The sequence below is a fragment of the Talpa europaea genome (genome assembly GCF_964194135.1).
Source record: "Talpa europaea genome assembly, chromosome: 2".
Lineage (NCBI taxonomy): Eukaryota > Metazoa > Chordata > Mammalia > Eulipotyphla > Talpidae > Talpa > Talpa europaea.
The window spans coordinates 41,256,592-41,281,145 of record NC_140068.1 but is presented as its reverse complement, the minus strand read 5'-3'; the positions used below and the strand labels follow the sequence as shown (position 1 = coordinate 41,281,145).

The window sequence follows — 24,554 nt, the reverse complement described above, 5'->3', positions numbered from 1 at the left end:
GAGAATAACTGAAAAGAAGAGTATTTTGTAACAATTTGTCTTCCCTCTTTAAATTATGAAAGAACCTCAGGAAACAAATGTATCTAAAAACTGTATATAAATTTTAATTATAAAAATGCATGTATACATAATATTTAAAAATATATATTTTTAAAACAACAAATGCTTTCTCTTTAAATTTGGTAACATCTGATGCTATATTAACTTTAAATGATAGAGCATTTCTTTGGTGTTGAAAAATGTCTATTATTAATCTGATCATTTTTTGAAAAAAATGGTAGCATTTCTAACCTAAACAATTCCCTGAAAAATTGTTGATATCAATTAGTAATATTCATATTCAGGATGAAATACTCTTTTTATTTATCTTTAAAGGTTTTTAATTTCTTACAGCATGTTCATTTTTGTACAATATTTAATTCTCCCCTCAGGTGTAGTCATCATAATTTTCCACCACTACATCATCCATGAACCATCACCATAGTCCCCTGTGCTCTTCCTTCCCTAGATTTGGCCTCTCTCCCTCCTCCTCGACCCTGATGTATGCAGGATGAACTGTATGTAACTTTGTATGGAGAACTAGATGAAGAGTTCTTCTTATAGTAAATAGTTCTGAGTCTAGTTTTTTAGGTGTGATTTAACTAGAATAGAAATTAAAATGTGTTTCTTTTACGTAACACTGGGTATATAAAAATGTTGACTGGATGACTAATAAATTTATTTACCCACCATATATGTATGGTATAGATGAACAAAATTATATAAAAATGAGGACATATATATGAAAAATGACTGAAAGGGAAAAATAACAACATGTACACCAAATGTGTATATAGCAGTGAAACTGGGGTACTTTCTCTTACTTTTCTTGATTTAAAATTTTTTCTATAATGAAATTATGAGAGATCTAGAACTCACACAATTGAGTATTAAAAATTAGCTATAACTATAGTATTTCAAACATACTGTCTTTAATTTGTAGTTCCCTCTATAGTTAAACCTTAAAATATTCACAATGCTACATACCTGGCACCCGAGAGATCATCTGACATAAGTCAACACTTAAAGCAGCAGCTCTTTGTAAGAGGTAACCCCAGGAATGCATCTGAATCTCATATCCAAGCAGAATATCAGGATCATATCTAAAGAAGGAATGAAGATATTAAACAAGGACCATACATTTGAATCTTTAATGAGAAGAATTGTTTATGATAAAAAGTACAAAAATTAAAATCCATATTATATAATGTTTTTCAAATGGGGGTACAATAGAGTGGTACCTACAGAATTTCTATACAGGAAGGAAGGGGGAGGCTAGAGTTCTTGATTTGAAGTTACTTTGGTAAAGCAAGCACTGTTTACTAAGACAGTGTATTTATTTGATATGATTTGGAAAAGAGGCTGATAGAAAATGGAGTGAGAGGCAGGCACTGAAGTATATGAATGAGAATGTAATACAGGTATGAGGGTGAAGGATTGAGGGCATGTGTGGGTTTTGTATTTTGAAAAAGATTCCCCAAGTCATTCTGTTGTCTTCTCTACTTCTCTACTGGTCTAACTTACACTGTCTTCAAAAGAAAGAATATCAAAATGTCTTTAATTTCTCATTTAATAATAGTAATAACTTAGTTTTCACATGAAATAAGACCTCAGTAATAACAAGTGCGTCCTCTAAACTTAAGAGGAAGGTGATTCAGTTTAATGGAAGAACAGAATAGTAATGGGGTGAAATTATTATGGGGAAACTGAACATTAGAAACTAGGTGAAAAATGTAATCTTTGTAGTCAAAAGTTGCACTGGTAAAACTGAACTGACACCAATCTACATCCAAATAAGAAGCCTCTTGTGGTGCCTTTTAAGCCTTTTAAAGTGAGTATCAGAGGAAAATGGTTATAGTAAAAGAGAAAATTAACATAAAGATTTACTTCAATGGAAAAACTGCATGAGGGAGGAATTGATTATAGCCATATGTTGAGGGCAAAAACTACCATAACTATCAAATTAGAAGTTCCAAATTACTCATTATTGTATTATGTACAGAAGTCAAAAAGCAGCATACTGCTTGTAAAGCCAATCTAAACAGTGGAATGTACAAGCCTGTTCAAATCCTGCTATTTAACACCTAAAGTATTAGCCAATGTCTGCAGCACAGGATTACACTAATTTATGGATGTAATATGTATGGCTACTCTACAAGTCTGGGATATACCAATGAACCATCAACAGAACACTGGGTCTATTTTTATACTAGGTCTATTTTTAGTTCTGGTTTGCTAATATTTTATCACACTTCCATTGCTATTTTCTTAAAATGGGTGTTGAATAGTTTTAGTTTCTGCTGAGTTAACAAAAACAAGAATGTCACAAAAATGTCTCCTTACTCTTAATCTATAGGATTTAAGTGGCAAATGTCAAAATGAGCTAGGTTCATTCACACTTCTGCAATAGTATTGTATTTTTTTTTCCTTAGAGGCCCTATCAAAATACATTCTATAAAGGAAATTTCAACATCTGATGATATACTTGTGATCCAATGTTATACACAGACTTATGAAGAGTAGTTCTTAAGTTTTGCCAGGAGAAAATGATAACATTATCCATGTCCTTTTCTCTATACAGAATTGAAATTTCTGAGCAAACTCCTAATTTATTAAACACTTATTAATTTAATAGACCAACCAAATGGACTGTTTCAGCAATCCATCAGATGGGTGAACTGTATAATGGAGGAGAGAATTGGGTTTTGAGGGTAACCTTTTTTTTTTTTTTTAATAGAGGCATGTTTTATTTATTTATTTATTTGTTTGTTTGTTTTGTTTATACAAGCACTGGGTACAGTCAGAAGCGCGGGAGGGTGAGAGAATTCACCAGAGCCAGAGCGGGGAGCAGAGCAGGCAGAAGGACCGAAGTACACTGCCGAGGGGAGCAGCGGGCGGCAGGAGAGGTCTGCGCGCCATGTGGGACCCTCCTCAGGTGGCCGGGGAGCAGCCGGGGATCGAACCGGCGCCACAGAGGTCGCCAGCAGCTTCGCAACCCAGCGCTCAACCACTGCGCCACCGGGGAGGCCCGAGGGTAACCTTAATGTAGTAATACAGATCTTAATTAACTGTAATGTTATAATACAATGTTATTTCAATAAGAACTATTTTTAAAAAGTATCTTCTCAGCAGAAAATGCCACACAGCTAGTAATTCTGGAATAAAGAGCAGGATTATGACATGAATATGGAAGAAAAAGAAAGCAAGGCAAAAAGCACAATGATTAGTCTCAGAAAGGTAAGGAGATATATTTCTTTAAAAGGAAGTCCAAGGCCTCCCTGGTGGCAGCCCAAGGGGTTAAGCACAGCACTATGAAGCTGTCCGCAGCCACTGCAGCCAGGAAGCAACCCACCTGGCACCGCGGACCTCTCCTGTCTCGTCCGCTGCTCCCCTCAGCCGTGTATTTTAGTCAGTTTGCCTGTTCTGTTCCTCACTCTGTCTCTGATGAATCCTCTCACCCCCCGTATCTCTGGCCTGTACCCCAGTTCTTGTAAGCATAAATAAATCTTTACAAAAAAATAAAAGGAAGTCCAGAAAAATCTCAGGGTACTCAAGAAAAGAGAAGTCTCCCACTACTCTTCTTGCTTATTTGCTTTCTAATATAAATTTCAGTATCTTAATAAATCTGTTAGACTCTTGTCAGAGCAGTTAAAAATGAACTATCTGTATGTCAAGTGTACCTCCCTTAAAAGTACATAATGCTGAAATTTGAGAAACTAAGGCAGAAGTATCAGAAGGAATTTCAGGAATAGGAAATTTGAAGGCTTCCCACACATATACAAAAGAAACTATGTAGCTGACTGCTTCAGTACTAAGAGTAACTGAAACACAAAGTTGCAGTTGATTTTGATCTTTAAGAGAATTTGGAAGATATTATCACACACATTTCTAAGCAAAGTTTACAATATGAAGAGGATGTCAGGTGACTCTGGAGTCCTTCTGTTACAACCTTTTTAAGAGTTATAAAAGTTTTTTTTAAAAAAAGATTTATTTATTTATGCATACAAGAACTGGGGTACAGGCCAGAGGTATGGGGAAGTGAGAGGATTCACCAGAGACAGAGTGGGGAACAGAACAGGCAGACTGACTTGAAATACACTGCTGAGGGGAGCAGTGGGTGAGTCAGGAGAGGTCTGCTGCGCCATGTGGGTTGCTCCCTGGCTGGGGATTGAACTCATGCCATAGTGTCTGCGGATAGCTTCAAAGGTTGCGTCTTAACCCCTGCACCACCAGGGAGACCCAAGAGTTATAAAAGTTTTAACTCTCAGTTCTAATTTCTTCTTCTGAATGTCTCTGATTTATGAACATCATCTTCTAGGCAGCTTCTTGCTCTGTTGTTGTCAGTTACTAATTGAGTTGGTATGAAAGAGAAAGAAGTACTTTGAAAAATGTAATTTGAAAAGGATATAACGTATAGATATAGGAAGAGAAAAAAGAAAGAATCAAAGTTTATATTTAAGTTAGAGAGACTGTAATAGTCCAAGGAAATATAGGAAAATAATTGTGACAATAAAGTAATGGATTTTAATTTTTTGTTTAACATCACTTTATACTACTTTTTTAGTTTGCCACTTAAGAGAGTAAATATTAGAATGGAAAAATAAAGACAATAAAACTGTTGGAGAGTATGCACCTATTTTAAGTTAGCATCTGGCACTGACCTTTACACACAGAGTTAACATTTAAGTATTGACAAGAATATGGGTTTTATGTGCAACATCTCATTTTAATTCTCATATTTATTACCCATTTTACACATGAGAAAATGAAAGCATAGACAGGTAAGTAACTTGTTCAAGACAAAAATACAGAGCTGGCTGACTACAAAGCCTATACTTTTAACAAAGCCTGTGTGAGTATATATTCAACAAAATGGAGTCTAAGAATAAAATAATCTTTTGAGGGGTTGTTTGGACTTATAACGGGCATTTCAGAAATAAAATGTTGCTATTTAAGCACTTTATTTCGTGTACTGTATTTTTTTTATAACTAGTATAATTCATATTATGGACACTTCAGAAAGTTACTTTAATTGCAAATGATTGACACATTTCTTAATGATGGCAGATGATCCTATTCTTGAGAATATACTGACCAAGGAGAAGACAAGCATACAAAGGTGAGAGACATTATTAGCCATGTACTAACACATAAAATGGTATTGAGTGACACTCTGGCATGTTTCTTTCTTTCTTTCTTTTTAAAGATTTATTTATTTATTTATACAAGCACTGGGTACAGTCAGAATCGCAGGAGAGTGAGAGAATTCACCAGAGACAGAGCGGGGAATGGAACAGGGAGACAGAACGGAACAGGGGAGCAGTGGGCATGGCAGGAGAGGTCTGCGCACCATGTGGGACCCTCTCCAGTGGCTGGGGATCGAACCGGCGCTGAAGAGGCTGCAGGCAGCTTCTCAGCCCAGCGCTCAACCGCTGTGCCACCAGGGGAGGCCCTGGCATGTTTCTTTCGCCATATTGTATGCAGAAATAAGTGTGGGCACTTAGGGCATTGATATATTGATGACAAACTCTGTGAGAAGATACAAGGTAGGACTGACAATGGCAATGTAATCAAATGAATAGCAATCCTTCTAGTAATCAATGCTATAAATAATAAAAATGTATTCCTCTTTTTTCCTCCCCAAAGTGGTAGATAGCAACATATAATTTTTTGATGCTCTGACTTTCGTTTGTTTTACAGAAAATACTTTGTTTCTTTATTTTCACAGTGATTTATATCGACCCACCTGGGATTCAATCAGATATTAAATGTATAGACTATCATCTTGACTTTTAATGCAGAATATTGCCCCAGTTTTTTACAGTTCAACTATAAAAAGCAGAACAGCTCTTCCTGTAAGTGGCCTTATTAATCTCTGAAAATGGTTTGCTACTCACTTGACCCAGAAAATCCTACAAAGTCAAGCAAATCAAGAGGTTCAAGTCTTTTTGTTCATTTTTAGAACATTTGTGAAACTGTACAAGCCATCAGGGATATGTGATTGTGAAAATTCACTAAGTATCTGAAGGATGTCACTCTACAGAAATAGTGCATGTCATTCCATCAGTTACCATGGTGTAGTTGGTAGGTGTGACCAGGCCAAACAGTGGGGTTGGATGCAGGGTTGGTGTCCCAAAAATGGCTGGATTTTTACTGCAAATGCTTAAAAATGCAGAAAAATGTCAAACTCAAGGGTTTAGATGCCAATTCTCTGTCATTGAGCACATCCAGGTGAACAAAGCCCCTAAGAGGCATTGCAGAAATTATAGACCTCATGTTTGGACTAACCAATACTTGAGCTCCCCCTGCTACATTGGGATGACCTTTATTGAAAAAGAGCAGTCTGTTCCCAAACCAGAAGAGGATGTTGCACAGAAGAAAAAGATATCCAGAAAAAAATGAAGAAATGAAAACTTATGACCAGGAATAAGTTCAACTTAAAATGACAGGAAATAAAAGTGAAAGCAGGGGAAAAAAAAAAAAAAGGCAAAACAGAAAGGGCTGAGTGTGACAACATGCTCAAGGAAGGCTTTTTTCACATACGTCAGGATCCAAAAGCTGTTTTTCTAGCCTGTTTTAGGCATTTAAAAACCTAAACCTAGCAATGGGCAAACAAATCTCACATTTCTAGAAAACTGACATAATTAATAAAAGAATTATGGCTAACTTTCTCAAGAAAATGGGAAAGGTCCAATTGTTTCATTTTTAAATTAAAATATTTGTTAAAAAAATCCTTTCCAACAATTTTGACAAGATTCTACTATCAACCATCATTGGTCAACTATCAAAAATAATCAAAACAAAGTTTAAGGAATTATGCACAAAAAATAGTATGTACTGGATAGTCCTAAATTTATGAAAAGATTGCATTTCAAAATTATTTGAAAATTTAGGTTTAGAACTCTGAAAGCATTTTCTTTAAAGGAAAAACAAAACAACTCAGTACTGAAGTGGTGGTTGGTCCCCAAGGTAGAAGCCTATTTAATGAGTAATACAATTTAACTTTAGAACAATTCCCCATTATTTCATCATCATAAAAAAATCATGCTAAAATCCAATAGGGAAAGTTAAGATGGTAAGTTAGCATTTGTTTTTCACTGGCCCCTCAATTTGGAGGATAGAATATTCTTTTTCCTATCCCTAATGTGATGGAAGTGGTGATGGTGGTAGGAAGTGAGGGAAAAATCTTTACAGGGACAACTCTACTTTCAAGGGCTACATGCTACAGGAAGGAATTATCTTCCTCTTTCCTACCTCTATAGAAGTCAACAACAGCAAAAAAGGACCATATGGAAAGTCTTTCAGATTCTAAAAACTGGATAAATCAGAAGATACAATACAATACCTCTTTATTATATCTGTAATTTCTTGAAAAAGTGCCTTCTCATCAGCAGCATAGGTAACTTCTAGTCCTGTAATTCCAGATCTAATAAGTAATGGAGCCTGATACCTGATATCTTAAAAAAAAAAAACAAACAAAAAAAAACACCATGTTATTATAAATATATATAAAAAGTATATAATATACAAAATATATTAAAAATAAAAATGTTTATTATAATTATGTAAATATTATCCCTTACTTTTGCAGTGGAACTGTTACTGAAATACTTCAAATTAAGCAAACATTCCCCAAAGACATAATTAACATGATTTCTTAAAAATTTTCTTAAAGGTTTTCTAGTTTAATATGCAACTGAAAATTCAAATTTGTTATTTTCCTAAAAATCTACATTTATAAAATTCCCCAAATAATGTATCAACCATGAAGAAATTTAATTATTTTGCTTCTGTCTTTACTCTTCCTCTAGGAAGAGCTTAGAAAGAATATTCTAATCATTATTATGCTAGCAAATGTTTACAACTACCTCTCCAGGGGGAAAAAAGAAGGCCTAATTTATAGTGCTTTCTAATTTCTATTATGTAAAGTCTTCCCCCATCATGGCTGATTTGAAATTACCAATATGGCATCAACCATTTGAAAAAAAGTTATGGAAACCATACAATTGGCTTATAACCAGTTATGAACCAACTCAAGCATACCACTGATTAAACTACAAATTACTCTATGGTTGTGCTCTGTGCTAAGATTCTCTCCTCAGTTGACTGAATTCACTTATTACCATTTAAAACTGCACTTTGTGTTTTATAAAACGTCTTACACGGTCTACTAAATGAAAAACTTCTGAGCCAAAAGTATGTATTTAGATATAAATACATAAAAGAAGAGATATAAACAAAGTCAGAATACATCTTAAAAGTTTGTTATAAACTGTTAGTTTATAGTAGTAACTTCTTAAAGCAAAGAGAAACGTCGTATTAGCCACAAAATACTAGCACATGCATACATAAAAAAGACTGTTCACCCAATCTAGAGATAATCATTGAACAATTAATATTTATATTATCAATGAGCATTTTCTGAAATCGTACTGAGAACAAATTAGTTATGCTAGTTAGAAATTTTATTGAGATCTTTATATCTCTTCTGACTTTTGACAATAATTCACTTAAGAAAAATCAGTCTAAAACAAAGTTATACACAATCCTTTTACTGCCATCTCAGCAAACATTTTAGAAGGGAGTTCCTTATGCTTGTTTGGCTTAGGTCTCCTGTGCAGAAACTTTTAATAAAAATTAAAAGTTTTATTTTGGGGTTGGTAGATACAGAAATAGTAAATATAATACCTTGACTGGAGATTGTCTTGTCTTTATCAATTACTATTACACCTGTGAGTTCTGTTTTGTCTGTATCTGGCAATGGAGTGTCAGATGAGATACAGTAGAAGAGAGCACAGATTGGGTCAAATTCAGGATCAGGTTCTAGGTCTCGTCTAGTTCGAGCATGTAACTCCACACTGATTAGGGTAAGATTTTGAATCTATAAAAGGAAACAAAAATTATGATAAAAATTTGTTTCATGTAATTTGAAAGAAGTATGTTTTACTTAGACTCTAAGGAAATATATGCAAAATTACAGGAAAAAATGACCATGAAAACAGTCACAATTTAACACTCCACGGATTAAAGATTTTTACTTGTTTAAAGACTATTTTTATTTTTTATTATTGCATAAGAGAACGGGGGTCTAGACTAGAAGTGCAGGAGGTGAGGGGATTCACTAGAGCCAGAGTGAGGAGCAGAACAGCCAGATTTACGGAAATATACTGCTAAGGGGTGCAGCAGGTGAGATAGGAGAGGTCTGTGCCATATGTGGGTTAGCTCCCTGGCTGGGGATTAACTCAGGCAGCAGTGGTGATAGTGCTGAGACTTAATCCCTAGTCACTTGGGAGGCCCTACACTGCTGTTTCTATTACCAAAAAAAAAAAAAAAAAAAAAATCAAACCAAGTAAAATGGGAAGCTATGGGAAGGTACCTTACTTTTAGATGTATATTCTTTGGGGCTGAGTTTTTCCCAATAATAAGCATGTATTAATTTAGTGACTACCTCTTTCTAAATACAAACAAATAATCCAGTTTAATTAGAAAAGGATGAAGGAATTACACATCAGTGTAAAAAAATAGTAACAGTGCAAAACCAGATAATTATAAATCAGAGACATACTGCAGGGGAGGAGGAGGGAGAAGGATCACAGGGAGAGAGAGAGGAGCACGGGGGACCGTGGTGATGGTGCATGGGTGCATTGTCAAGGAAACTCTTTGGGGACTACACCTGAGGGGGTGGGGAGAAGCAAATACTGTTGAAAACTGAACAATGACGTAAAAAAAAAAAAAATATTAGGGCCTTCCTGGTGGTGCAAGGGGTTAAGCACCGCACTATGAAGCAATCCACAGCCTCTGCAGCGGGAGTTCAATCACCGGCCAGCCAGGGAGAAACCTACATGGTGAGGCAGACCTCTCCTATCTTGCCTGTTGCTCCCCTCAGCAGTGTATTTCAGTCATTCTGCCTGTTCTGTTCCCCACTCTGTCTTGTAGATCCTTTCATCCCCTGCATCTCTGGCCTGTACCGCAGCTCTTGTATGCATAAATACATAAATTTAAAAAATCATTAAAAAAAATGCACATGCAGAAAGAGTATGAAGAAGACTGAAGATCATTTCAGGTCAAAAAAAGTCTCGGAAGTTGACTTACTTATTTACTAGGTCAAAGCTCAAATTTTGCCTTTCTAGTCCTTGATATAAAATAGTTACTGATCTTACAGGCATTTCTTTTTTAGCAAACATTGAATGAAGGCATAGAAAAGCATCTACCATGACTACAAAAGTAGAAGGCCAAAAGGAAGAATGCGGCTATAACCCCTTCTTTTGCAGTGAGTATTTTTATACAGAAGAGAGAGTTCCCTGTAATGGGAAACAGGAAAAAATGCTATGGGTATAATTTCCTATAGAAAGACTAGAACACGTTGTGGAGGTTTCTGGAATCCATTCCCTATTTGACCACCAGGTGGCTATGTAGAATATGCCTTGAGATAAAGAAAGCCGGTGCTGGGAAGAAGCTAAGAGAAATCCGCCAGATCTAGGGATTTTACTTCAAGTGGGCTCATGACTCTTAAAGTGGAGTTAGGTAGGATAAAGTAACCTTATAAGAAGAAAATTGTATTTTTCAAATAATAAAAGAATAACCAAATGTAACAAGTCTTTTTTCTATGGACTATCAAATTTGCTTTAATAAGTATTTTTAAACAGTATTTTTTTTAATTTTCTAAGTTTGGGTGTGTAATTTGTATGTATTCCTTAATTTATTATTTATCTGGGCTTCAGGGGTATGATACCACAGGGCTACATATAAAACAGGAACTAAATGAATGCTGTTGAATGAATGGGGAAAAAAGTATGAATAAAAAAATAAGGGAGTAAATAAACTATGTTCAATCTAACTCTAAAAGAGTACATCTCTCACTTCAAATTTAGGGTAAAAATGAAAAAAAAAAAATTAAAATCACCTGATCCCACAGAGCAGTTTAAGATAAAATTGAATTAAGAATAAAAATCCAAAAAAATAAGAGTTGAATTTTCTGCCTCAAAGGCAATACATAAAACAACTGGATAAACAGGGCCTCCCCTGGTGGTGCAGCGGTTGAGCGCTGGGTTGCGAGGCTGCCATCCCCGGCCACAGGCGAGGGTCCCACAAAAACAAAAAAAAAACCCCAAAACTGTATAAACAGCATTTTCTTATGGGAACAGCAGGAGAGTCACACATAATTTTAAATTTATTATAGGCACATTTTTTTAAAAAAAGATAAGATTGAATTAACTTAAAAATATTTTCATTTCGGGCCTCCCTGGTGGCACAAGGGTTAAAGACACAGTGCTATCAAGTTATCACCAGCCACTGCAACATGAGTTTGATTCCAGGCCTGCCAGGGAGCAACCCACATGGCGCAGCAAACCTCTCCTGTCTTGCCCACTGCTCCCCTCAGCAGTGTATTTCAGTAGATCCGCCTGTTCTGCTCCCCACTATCTCTGGTGAATCCTCTCACCCCCCACCTCTGGTCTATACCCCAGCTCTTGTATGCATAAATAAATTAATCTTTAAAATATTTTTTCATTTAATCTAACGTATCTAAAATATCACCCTCTCAACATGTAACCAATATTAAAAATTACTAGATATTTTACTTTTTTTTCCTATTAAGTCTTGAAAATGAGCATGCATTTTTAAATTTTTTATGAAAATACTCGGTATGTATTTAGATTTCATAAAATTTCTACGTTATTGACAGACAGATATATGCTCTGAGTTGTCTTTCTTTAATTTAGGTAAATTTGTAAAACCTATACAGACACATTTGCCGTTTCATCCTGTGAGGGACGTATGTACATTTTCACAAGATAGATTCATAATCTCGGACTACGGGGAAAGACAGAAGTAACTGGGTTATATAAAGATTATGTGAACAAATGGATTATGACAAACACTAGCACACTGAGTCAAACAAACAGAAAATACAGATAACTACCACATTTGGGATGTGGGAAAGCATTCCATTGATAGCAATCCCAGGATAACATATAGATTTTCTAATAGTTAAAAAATCTTTCTAATTTTAGCTTCTATAAATTCAATTTTCAATTTTAAGATTTATAAAAATTTAGAAGAAGCAGGAATAAAGTAGTGTTATACACAACTTTCATTAAAGACTGCTAAAATTAAAAAAGGAATTTGTAAAAATTGTGAAACTATAAAGCAGCCTCAATAACTAATGGCTACTTTAAAAGTTTCTCTACCTTACATACATATAAAATAGTATAAATAACAAAATGTTAACAGACCTAAGAATTCCATGTAGTCCTCCCTCTGTAAAAGAATTTCCATACTTTTTCCATCTAATAAAATATCAGAGTTAAACAGTGTAATTGTATTTTGCATTCCCTTTACCTCATGTAAAGCCTTTGCCTCCTGTAAGTTTTGAATGCTGACTTTGAAGCCATAGGTATTGTTTAAAGATGGTCCATCAATTTGAGAAGTTTCTTTCTTTGGGATATTTACTGCTGCAAATTGATTCTATTAAAAAAAAAAACACACACACACACATAGCCAAAAAAGATAAATGAACAATCATTTTCTTTTCTTTCTTTAGATCATTTATTCCTAGTTAGATAATAAGCTTTGTGTATGTAGTAATATATATATAATGAACTTAATAGTATATCTTTTAAGTTCAAGAAGAAAGTACTTTATTAACATTCCTGCTGGTAATTTAAGCTACCGGAGTGGATATATGTAGACTATCTGACATAATCTGTAAAATCATACACTGATCATATGTTGATCTTTGAGTTTACAAGCCACAAATATTGAAAATAATAATCTTGTAGAGAGTTAATCTTTACACCACATGGACAATATCCTGACCTTTTTTTGGAAGTATGACAAGCAAGCAAGAAATGTATTTGCAACTACTTTGGCTGAAGTTCATAAAAGATTTGAAATTCTGGATATATATTTTTATCTTAATGGACATGTGTCTAAAAGATAAATTAAAGCAAATATCCTTCAAGGTTTAGAAAAAATAATAATTTTTAAAAAATATTTTTTCCTGATTTTTTAAATTGATTAACCATTTTCTTCAGTGTTGATTTATGTTCACAACACAATACTTGCTTTTGTATAGCTTGTAACTCAACATTAGTTTGTAAGTCAAAGTCTTATAAGAGATATAAAATCTTTATAATTCAAAATAGAAAACACTAAAATATATTTTATGGAATTAATGAGATTTATGAGAAGTGGCCAATACGGAAGTGATTTCTATCATTATTATTTCCAAGGATACTTGAATAACATACTTTCCACACATAATCATTTATTTCTAAGGATTATTTTTTAATAAAGACTTAAATTACGATCTTTCATAATAAGTTTGAGTATTAATAACATCACTTTCCTTTGCTACTTGGTAAAATAAACTGAAAAAAAATCAATATTGTTATATTTGAGGAAAAAGTAATATAACCAAGAAAAAGGATATATTTTTGGTGGGATCAAAAATCACTTACTTGCGCTCTGCTGTCATTGGATTGTTCTGATTTTGCCAGTAATCAGTTAATGTATTTGTATCCTCATAATCCACATTTTGGCTATCATATTCACTTTCTCTGTAATATTTGTATTTACATATAAGAATCTTTTAGATCCCAACAACAAAAAAAAACTTAAAAAAATTAGGCTACTTCTTGTTGTCTCAAAGATATGTAAACAAAGTGATCAAAAATATAATAAAAAAATTTAAACTGACAAAGTTATCAATTATCTAACTGATATCTAAGAATAAGATTGGATTTCCACTGATCTTTAAATATGTTTAGTGTAGTTACCTTTGCTTGTGTTAAGAGTACTCTTCTAAGAGTGTCAGTATTACTTCCTTTCTTATGACTCACTTTCTGGGTTTTTGGTTCTGTAGAAAGAAATTTCATATTTAACATGTATATTATAATTACCTGCTTTTGAAAAAAATATTACCTGCTAGTTCTTTTTTAAATTTTGTTGTTCCAAACTCTTAAGTCCCATTTATGTTTATTATTCTATCACTCCCCACACCCTGCCCCGGCCTAATACTTAAAAAAATAAAATTAACGCAAGCCTGATTTCCACCAAAATAATTATAAAATTTCATATTTTTAAATAAAAATATTTACACTTTAATCACTGAGCTTTCTCTGTCAGTCATCTCAGGAATCATTTAATCCTTTTATACACTTATTTATCAAGTATTTGTGATGATGAGGAAAAGACAGAGTCTCATGGTGATGGTTCATGGGTGATTTGGTGGCGGGAATTTTATTGAGAACTACACCTGAGAGGAGTAAGCAAACTATACAAAAATGGATAATGATGTAAAAAATACAGAACTTTAAAAAGTAAAAAAGACAGTCTCTTCCCTCATGGGAATCAGATATTCCTCAAATACATATAGAAATGTAAAATTATAATGGGTAAGTAAAACAAGGGGGAATTAGGAATTTTGATCTAATCAAGGAGGTTTTTCGAATTGAAATCTAAAGAGTAGTAATTAACTAGGAACAGAGTGGGAACTTTCCCTGATTACTGAGCAACACAACTGGAAATTGCTATGGGTGGAGAAGGACAATGCAGATACCAAGGAAGGAGATGATATCAGCTTTGCCTAAGAGTGTGGTGGTAGAGGTAAAGGTAGAGGCTCAGAGATTTGGGCAATTTAGGAAACAAAAAAGTTAACAGGACTTGGTAGGATTAGAAACCACAGACAGGATGGGAAGTGAAAGAATCAGTGGGTATTAGAAACAAATACCATGTTTCTGACTTGTATAATTCAGTGACAGAGATATGGCATCATTCATTGAAAAAAAGAAAACTAAAAAATGACTTAAGAGTTTCTATGTGTGGGCATGTATGTCTCTGAGGTATAAGGTATTTTTGGGTGGTGAATGTATGTATGAATTGAATTTAAATTCTAACCTTGTGGAGCCTTTGAGTATTCAAATAGAAATGCTAAGTAGACAACTGGATACAATGTTCTAGAGCTTAAAGAGTTCCGAACTGGAAAATAGTTATTTGTGAGTTATCTGTAGTAGTCCTATGAGCAGGAATTAGATTGAGGCAGTAAAAACAGGTTTCTGTAAAGAAGGCTTAAAGTCAAACCTTAATAAATTGCAACATTTAGATAATAACTGACAATAGTGAGTTATGAGTCAAAGGAAATCATGGAGGAACAGTAAAAGGTAAAAGTAGCTGTAAAAAGGGAGGTGTGGTCAATAGGATAAGGACTGCTGAGAGGGCATGTGATAAAAAGACTGAAAAACATCTATTAACTTTTATTACATGAAGGCTACTGACAATCTTTAAAACAATCACACGTGTAAAGATGGGGGCAGAATGTAGAGGGACTTGAGAAAATCAGTAGGAAGAAGTGAAGTTGTCAAATTAGAGAAATTCTTTAAGAAAGTTGACTTTGAATGGGAAAGAAAAAGAGTAGAGACTGGCATATACAAGGCCAAGACAGGCTTTTAGTTTTGATTCTATTTTAAAGGGTGTGAGAGACCTGGGTATGTGAAAAAAACCAACAGAAAAAATCAAGTTCAGAAAATGGTAAGATTCCTGAGAGGGCTCCAATATGTCACTCAGAAGGCAAGAAGAAGGAAAGGAAGCAGATGTAGATTTCACAGAGGAAAGATAAAGAAATTTCCATGTAATAAAGATAATATAACAATCTCTCAATAGCTGAGCTAAAATTTCATTTAAAAAACTTTACCTTTCATTATATCATCTAATGTTTTCATTGCTAATCTCCAAAGGACAATTAGGGAGTCTTTGTTATTTGTAAACTTACCTGTTGATAAAGGACTAAGGCCAGCTGCTTCAGGAAGCCTTTCCACAAGTTTTCTCTGTATAATTGGTGTACTATGAAGGCAAAGTGAGTCACACTTTCCAGTTCTTGCCCTAACATTAATTGGAGATATTATTAAAGGCTCTCTAGGCTCATCACAGGGGCTTTGCTGTATACCATCTTTTATTGGTTTTAAGAAGTTCTCAATAGTCAGGGAACATAGTTCCTCTATTGGTGATGAAGGACTGTCATTTCCATTTAATGCTGTAGAATCTGGGGATGTTGCCTGTTGCCAAGGGGGAATTACTGGAGAATCTGGGGAGCTATAACTAACATAATAGTCATCATCATCTTCATCTTTTTCAGGATCATGTGCAGAAATAACTGGTGGTATCATATGACTTTCACTTGCAGTTTGACTGCATTCTGTGGTTGATACTTGTAAAGCAATCTGAGAATTATGAACATCTTCCTTGGTAAGTGCTGTAGTGGGGAGTTTAAGTGGAATTGTGCCCAGTTTTGGAGGCACTACAGGTTTGTCATCTGGGTTAAGTGAAGAGCTGAAGTTCTGAGCAGATTTTACAACACCAGTTGGCTCAATTTTAGACAGTTTCTTGGAACGTTCATATTCTTCTTTGGCTAGAAGCCATGCTTGAACCAGTTGTCGACTTGGGGCACATTTGCAAGGCATAATTACAATTTTTTTGTCTTCAACCATTTTATGGCCATTACTTGATACTTTATTGACAACTCCTTGACCATTGCGAAGGGGTGACCCTGGTCTTGGATTTTGAGTCATTGCTGAGAATGCTGTTTTCCATAGACGAAGTCCTTCCAAGGAAAAGTCTCCTTCAAACTCAGCCAGATCATTTGGAAGTCGAGTTTCTACCATGAGAAGTCGTCCACCGATCTCCCTATAAACAACATATTTTGGAACAACTATTTCATCTCAAAGAGCAATTACCAAAATACCTAGCTCCTTATTCTAATAGGGACTCTTAAAAAATGTCCATCTCTTTCTTCTCATTCCATCCCCAACACACACACACAATTTTATGGAGGTATACTTAATGCTTAATCTCAATGTGCTTTTCCTCAAAGGTATGACTACTAAATTTATTTCCTTAGAAGGTATAATCAATACCAGGGAGAAAAAGTATTTGTTTTATGTATCCCGTAAAGACTTTTTCTTCAGAGATAAGACTTTTTCTTCACAAACTCATCAAATAGCCTTCCCTCTGCTCTTCTTAAATAATTTTCCACTGTCACCACACCTGAATAAAAATAAATTTGCTATCGGAGACTATAGCCCTGTATTTTTTTCTATAGACTGCCTACATTCTCACTATCTATACTAGTTTAGCAAAGCCAATCAGTTCAAACAGATCTTTCTATTCCCTCAAATTCCCTCAGAATATTAAAAAAATTATGCACCTCTGAGGTAATTACCATAATTCTTCCTCCCCTTTATATGACAAAGTTTAACACTACCACAAGAATTTTGGAGTTAGTTAGCAAAGCCTGTAAATGCTGCTAAGTTATGTGTATGGTTTAATTTCCAATAATTACAAATATTAAGCTTTTCCTCTCTCTTTTTCTAAATAATAAATTTTTATTTTTATATTCCCCATACAATTGCAACCCCATTTTGACCCCAATCCCTCCCCTCCCACTCCCCACTCCCCAAAAATTGTCTCTGGTTCATAGTATTTTGTTGATTTTGATTTTCATTTTCTTATAGTTATTCATTTTCCTGGTACCTTATTTAAGTTTTCTAGATTCATGCTGTGAGTGAGACCATCCGGTATTTTTCTTTTTCTTTCTGGCTTATTTCATTGAGCATGATCCCTTCCAGCGCCATCCATGTTGCTGCAAATTGCATGTGTTTATCCCTCTCTCTTTTTCTAACATATATCCATTGGTACTATTTTTTTCCTTCTGCAGCAGCATAGTCTACCCTTTTCTTCTTATGATAGCTCTTTCTTGGTTATGAAAACAGTTCTTAGTTGTTTTCAATTATTTTTCTTAAGCACAATTTCCCAAATGCCCCCTTCATTCTCTAGATAAAACTCAATTAAGTCATTTTTTCTGATTTAGAGCTGAAGGAGGGATATCAGGGCTAACAAAGTTCCTTCTCTTTACATGGAAAGATCTTGGTCCCCACTTGCTAATTCCAAAAACAGGATCTAGTACCTTTTCTGTACTCACCTTCCAGCTATATGAAAATTAAGAATTATAGCTATTGAAGTGAAACGAGGTCACATGCCATGTGATGATCCCCAATTCTAATATAGATGATATGTAGAGATCATAATGAAATCAACAGTAACAAGAATTGGTGAGGTGTGGTAAATACAGCTTTCTCGAATATTGTCAGCAGAATGATTAATTGCCACAACTCATATTAAATTAAGAGCCACAAATTTTTCAGTAATTCTACTTCTAGTATTATATAGAAAAACTCCAAAATGTTATGAAATACTTATGAAGAAAGATACCGATCACAGAATTATCTGTAGTGACAAAATAGGGAACAATACTTCCATCTGATAATATATCCATGTTAAATAAATATTTTGCAGGCATTAAAATGTTTCAAGAAACTCAAAATTAGAAAATATTTAAAATGTTAAATGAAAAGTCTGGATACAATACTGTAGCTATAGTAAGATCATATTTCATAAAATAAAAACTATAAACCAAAAAAAACCCTTAAGACACCATCTTCTATAATTTCTAAGTTAAAAAAACAAAACTTTTCCACAAGTAATCTCTATCATTTTTTAATTTTAGCTATAAGTATCGAAGTTGGACAGTAACAACTAATAGCAATACAGAGTTAATAACTAGCACATAAGAGGAATGAAAAAGATGTGTGGGACTGAAGCAGAAAAAAACCTTATATTAAAAAATAGACCATACTACTACTGATAAAATCAAAGTCCTTAAAATAATGGAAACTAACATGTAAGGAACAGATATTCATATATTCTGGCAGTGAAATAAAAAGGAGACTGATACACTGTATAAGACCACATTAAGTACAAACCAAAGCAAAACTTAAAAAAGGAAAACTATTGGGGAGGACAGTTTTTTTGTCTTTTACTTCAAGTGCTCAGAGGAGACACATCTATCCTATATTTTTAATCACTTTTTTTAATCACCCCTTTCTTAAATGGACTCCTGCAAAAGTTATTAACATGCTTGGTATTCATTGTGTCTTTTTACTAGGGTCGGAAAAATAGAGGCGCTAAGGTCAATGCATACATGTAGTATGGCCGGCCTCTTGCCTTGGTTGGCTCTTCATATTTTTTTCTATCATTCAGACTAAGCAGAGGTAGGTCTCAGCAGTCCTAGATCTTCCTGTGCTTCTGACTGGATGGCTGAAATGAACTACTTCTTTCTGCAACTGGTTAGGTAAATGTGATCAAAGACATGGGAGCAGGACCAAAAACCATCCTATATTAAGTCACATTCCCCAACTTAGCTCTTCTCAGCTAAAGTTCTACCTTGGTGATGGAGGTGTACAAGAGACCTATTTAAGTAATAATAAATAAAACATGTTTTTTGATTCTTTTCCATCTTGCTATTGGTTTACTACCTATGTATGTGTACATCTGTGTCTCTATCACTTTTCTGAAAAGATTCCTAAAAGAAAGAGAAGACATACAGAACTGAAGTCGATCCTGCACTCCTAATAATTGTATACTTGTACAATAATAATGATTTGATTAAAGATTGTTGGCAATAAGAAAAAAATGGTATACAATTGAAACAACTTAAAAGTAATCCTTATTTAGAGATATATCATCAGAGTACTTAAACAAGTGTATATTTATTTTTAAACACTTAAAAATGAAGTCTTAAAAAAACTGTAAGTTTTCCATTTTGGAAATATAATTTAAAAATAATTATAATACTTCTAAAGTATTATGACATCATTCTTAATTTGCCATCATGTTGCAGCACCTGTAGAACTCTAATCCTTGAGACAAAGTGGCAAATCATTAGTAAGTCCAAGATCAACCAACACTCATCAACTCAAATAAATTTCTCTAGGTACAACCATCAAGTTAGTTTGTGTTTTCTTAAGTCCATAACCATGAGTGATTTTCAAAAAATACACTTGCAAAGATAGCACTAAGCCAGAAAACTAGCAACCAGGTACCAAATGTTATACACATTGTAATTATTTAGAGTGACCCAAGGGAAAAAAATAATTCTGATTACCTGGGCTTTTCTGGTACATCAGAAGGATTACTGCAAAATGGTTCCTGGTAAACAGTTTCTGAAAGATCATGATCCAACAAAGTTGCCATAATTTCTTCCCTACTTGGTGGGGACATAAGTGGTTTTAGAATGTGAGCAGTTCGAGGGATGAAACTGCCATTTTTAGATTGTGAGGGAGAACTAGAAGACCTTGGTGAACTATCAGGAGTAGGTGTCAATATATCATTGTTTCTTGAAACATACAATTCTAAATCTTCAGAGGCTGCGTCTACAAGTTCACCATCAGGGGAAGATAGTACTGTAGTAAAGGAGGTACTGACTGAGTCAAGCGACTGTCCCATTCCTTTTCTGTTATGACCTTGAATCCAGTCTGAACTGCTTGGTTGTGAAAGATTAAGAAATACTTCTTTGCTTACTGAACTCCTAGTCAATCTGGATTTTTCATTTAGACAGTCCTCTGCCTGTTGGACACAAAAAGAATCCATTATGGAATTAGACCGAGTTGTTAGAGGATGAAAGCTATTTTTCCATTGATTGTGTCGATGATTTTCAGTGCTATCTATGGATGATTTCTCAAATAGTTCAGGGCTTAGAGTACCAGATCTAATCCACGAGGCTGAATCAGAGGCATGATGTTTATCTTCATCACATTTCTGGTTATCATGACTTAAAAACTCAGTTTTTTCCATAGTCTGTCCTGGGAAAAGATCCTGAACTGCATCACTTAGGAACTTTTGAGGCAAATTTTGATCAGCGGGGACAAACTGACTTCCAGAATAAAAACTACAAAACCCAGTTTGACCTATTGCATTAATATCAAAATTGTAATTATGTTCAGGTGACAAGCTATCTTCAAGTGAGTAACAACTTTCAAAACCTGGATCTGAAAAAAAAATAGGACTATCATCTGATAGGGAATTATCCAACTGGCTGGATTTCTGTAAATTTAGAGATTCCACTTTAAGAAGTTTAGGAATTTTTTCTTTAGGTTTTGTACTTCTTGGAGTTCGAGGTTTTCTTGGAGATGTTACTGATCGGGTTCGCTTAATGGTTTTGTTTTGTTCAAGGGAGCCAGAAATGTTTTTGTTTGGTTGGTGTTTATTAGGTAATGGGTCTTGCATAATATTTGAATTTTGTGCTTTCTGCTGTCTCTTTTGTAACAGTTCTTTTAGAACTGCCAGTCCAGACTGTCCTTCACCAAATGCTGAAGGTGCTGACACATTTCGATTTTTACACTGAGAAAGTGCTTTGGTTTGTGAAATTGCTTCTGACAGAGACCTTTGTTTTACTCTTTCAGGTTTAAAATTTGACATATCTAAAATAAAGCCCCTTTGTTTCTGTTCCCATGCTATTTGTTTGATTGGACTTCTCAAGGAAGTTACAAAGCAATTATTAGGCATTTGGCTTTCCTCTGAAGCTGCATTTCCTGGAGAACAAGTTTCACTGTGCTTTGACTGTTCTGCCATACACACAATCTGCTGCTGACTGTCTTTACAATGCAAAAAATTAGGGCCATATGCTTGATCTGGTTTTGATTCTAGAGGACTGCGATATTCATTTAACTTTCCAATAGATGACAAATAGTTTTTTTGCATATTTGCATTTTCTTCTGTTTTGGGAGACATTATGCCCGGTGACATCTGTGTATTTTGTGCTACCTGAGACAAATGGTTAGAAAGGTCAAATATATTTTTTTGAATCAAGGTTGATTCCTTTAGAGTAAATATAGCACTTTGACCATGAGACCTCTGAACATTAATTTTTGAGAGTCCAGGTCCCAAAGAACTACAAACAACTGATGAATGCAAATCATCTCGTGAATTGGGGAATGTTTGCAGATCTACAGGCTTCTTGCTTTCTAGGAAAGAAGAAAAACAGCCAGATAAATTTTGTTGTGCATGAATTCCGGTGGGTAGCGGGGCAGAAAGTATATGGTCTGTAGTAGAGCCCTCAAGTGACACATCTTTCTGTTTCAGAAGCAGCTGAGAGCCTCCATAACTATTTGAGGACTCAGGCACACTCTGCTGTTTCAGTACAAACTTAACTTCAGCACCAGACTGAGATTTAATTTTTTCATCTTGAAGAGTTATGTGCTTTCTTGATGTAGCTTTTTCATTTGTTTTTTGCTTCTGTTTTGCTCTTGTTTTCTTTTTCCCCTCATCTACTAGTTTGTTTGTCTGGTTTCGTTTGTTCCTTTTCTTAGTAACTACAGAGGGATTAACAAGTTTTGTTTTTGCTTTCTTAACCTGTGTTCTTGCTCGACTATTTTTTTCTATATGGGTATTAACAGTCCTGCTATTATGTGTGTTAGGACCCTTGAAAAGCACTGCCTCTTTATCTGCAGCAGCCAAAATTTCTTCAGCTCTTGGATCAGTAGGAGACCAGCAGCGAGGTGGAGACGAATTTATGGGACTTGTGCTTCTCTCAGAAAGAAAACCTAGTTTAGACATAACATCACTATAATTCAAGTCACAGTCTTCGGTTTCAGCATTATAAGATGGCAAGGGAGGAGAAAGAATAGCATGTGACCGTTTTTTCCGGAAAGACAAAGTTCTTCTAATATTTTCACTATTTGTCTTTTGTTGCTTACCAGTCTTTTTCTTAGCAGACTTGTGTTTTGATTTTCTTCTGTGACTTTTCTTTGGTGTTAGTGGATAAATGGGATATTTGGTTGCAGGAGAGTCAGGAACTTTTGGCCAAAAATCTTTCAAAGGTGCAAGCTTTTTATATAGTTCCATTTTTTCCTCTGTTAATATCACTTGTTTTTCTTTAGAGTCTATTTTTCCTAGTTTCACAAGCATATTTTTTCTCCCTCTAAATCTATTAATAATAATATATTTTATGATGACAGGGGGTAACTTTTTAGACATTTTTCTTCGTTTTCGAGATTTGAGTGATCCATCTAAACTTTCACCAATTTCCATGGGATGAGGTAGGCTACTTTTTGAGTTGTGTGTTACAAAACTTGACTCACTATCTTCGGTCTCATAATTTACTTTGCGTTTGGCTCGAAGTGTGTATTTATTTCCATACAATCCAAAGGACTGCTCAGTTTCTAAGGTTCCATCTCCAAAGTGACAGTCTATAAAACTATCTGTAGATGTTTTATTTTCAAAAGCTCCACGATTAACTTTAATTAAATCATTGGTCAATACATTATCCTTTTCAGGATTATTACAGGGATTATTTTGTGTATCTTTTGGTGATCCAGTCTCACTAGTTTTGGAAGACATCTCTTGATGACCTACAAGTTTCTTTTTATTCAGTTTTAACCGGGGCTGTTTATTGCTGGGCTGTAGTTTATATGTGACAGGAGAGAGTTTCTGTGGTCTACTGAGACAATTAGAAAGAACAACACTGGGAAAAAACATGTAATGTGCTGCTTGCTGGCTAAGACTTGGTTTTTCTGTCTTATGTTCTTGAAATTCTTCATATCTAATTTTAAGTTTATTCAGTCCACTTTCATCAGCAATGCTATCAAGAGACTGCATCATAGTTCTATTCTCCCCTGAGCATGATAGTAATTCACAATTTTCAGTTAATGATGAAGGGAATAAACTAGTTAGAGCTGTGCTGTTTCCTTTTTCGTTTCCTTCAGAGGTTAACTTACTCTTTGAATGATTTAAGTCAGAAAAGTTGAAAGGATTTTTGCCCAATGTACTTTCATTAGTGTGACGGTTCATATGTATAAAAGGAACATCCTTATCGATTTTTCTAATGTTTGTATACTTTCTACTGGGTGCTTGTCTTGTCACAGATGGAATATCTTCTTCATAATCAAAAATACTACTTTCACAGGAAGATACTGGGAGGATATCTTTCTTGCTACTTTCTTTATGAGAGTTTTCTGAATGGATGGTACTGCTTATAGATCCAGGGTAATTCACAGAGTAAGTGCTTTCATTTGTAAAAGCAGCAGCTGAATGATCTAGACCTTTTTCTACATTGTTTGGCTGTGAAACATCTTCAATTATATCTTCCTTGTTCAAAACATGGGAAGAAAGGGCACTTGTGTGTTTACACTGAAAGGTAATCTTAGCAGAAGATGGAGGTTCTAATGTAGCAGCATCCTTGTGAAAGATGGAAGGTTTTACTGAAAGCTTGCTTGTTGCAATCACAGAAGAGTGGGTTCTAGAATTTTCATTGTTCAATGGATTGTCTGAAATGGAGGAAAACAATTAATTTTACTTCAACTCTCTTAATTTTTAATATATTTTCCCATATTATGATACTATCACCATGAAAGAAATTTTATGAAATTAAGTTTGTATGTTTAAAATGGTTATCTCAATAGTTTACTCCTATCAGGATAATTCAAGCTAAATAACCCTAACAGTTAGTTACAACTAATTATTAGTTATTATTTTGAACACATAGTATTTAGATCATAAACTGATTATATTAATATTTCATGTCTTTTGTGGGAATAAGGGAAAAGCCGTTGTGAAGTTTTTAATAAAATAATATGCTTTTTTGTATGAGCATACTTTCATATTATGCTACTTAAATGTTAACATGA

At 34.5% G+C, this 24,554-nt stretch overlaps 1 protein-coding gene and 1 pseudogene across 2 annotated transcripts in view; one reads left to right on the top strand and one right to left on the bottom strand.

Moving 5' to 3' along the window:
* Positions 1 to 24,554, bottom strand: part of REV3L (REV3 like, DNA directed polymerase zeta catalytic subunit) — a gene marked incomplete at both ends in the record, with an annotated part of 133,730 nt that overhangs the window by 30,545 nt on the left and 78,631 nt on the right. The window contains 7 exons of the mRNA XM_084228856.1: positions 1,027 to 1,142; positions 7,385 to 7,496; positions 8,728 to 8,920; positions 12,379 to 12,504; positions 13,818 to 13,897; positions 15,809 to 16,719; positions 20,036 to 24,194. Of these exons, the coding sequence (XP_084084982.1) occupies positions 1,027 to 1,142; positions 7,385 to 7,496; positions 8,728 to 8,920; positions 12,379 to 12,504; positions 13,818 to 13,897; positions 15,809 to 16,719; positions 20,036 to 24,194 (5,697 nt within the window). The remainder of the gene's footprint in view (positions 1 to 1,026; positions 1,143 to 7,384; positions 7,497 to 8,727; positions 8,921 to 12,378; positions 12,505 to 13,817; positions 13,898 to 15,808; positions 16,720 to 20,035; positions 24,195 to 24,554) is intronic.
* LOC311167338 (large ribosomal subunit protein uL22-like) lies at positions 5,921 to 6,441 on the top strand (annotated as a pseudogene). Its single transcript has one exon. The product of its transcript is annotated as a large ribosomal subunit protein uL22-like (transcript).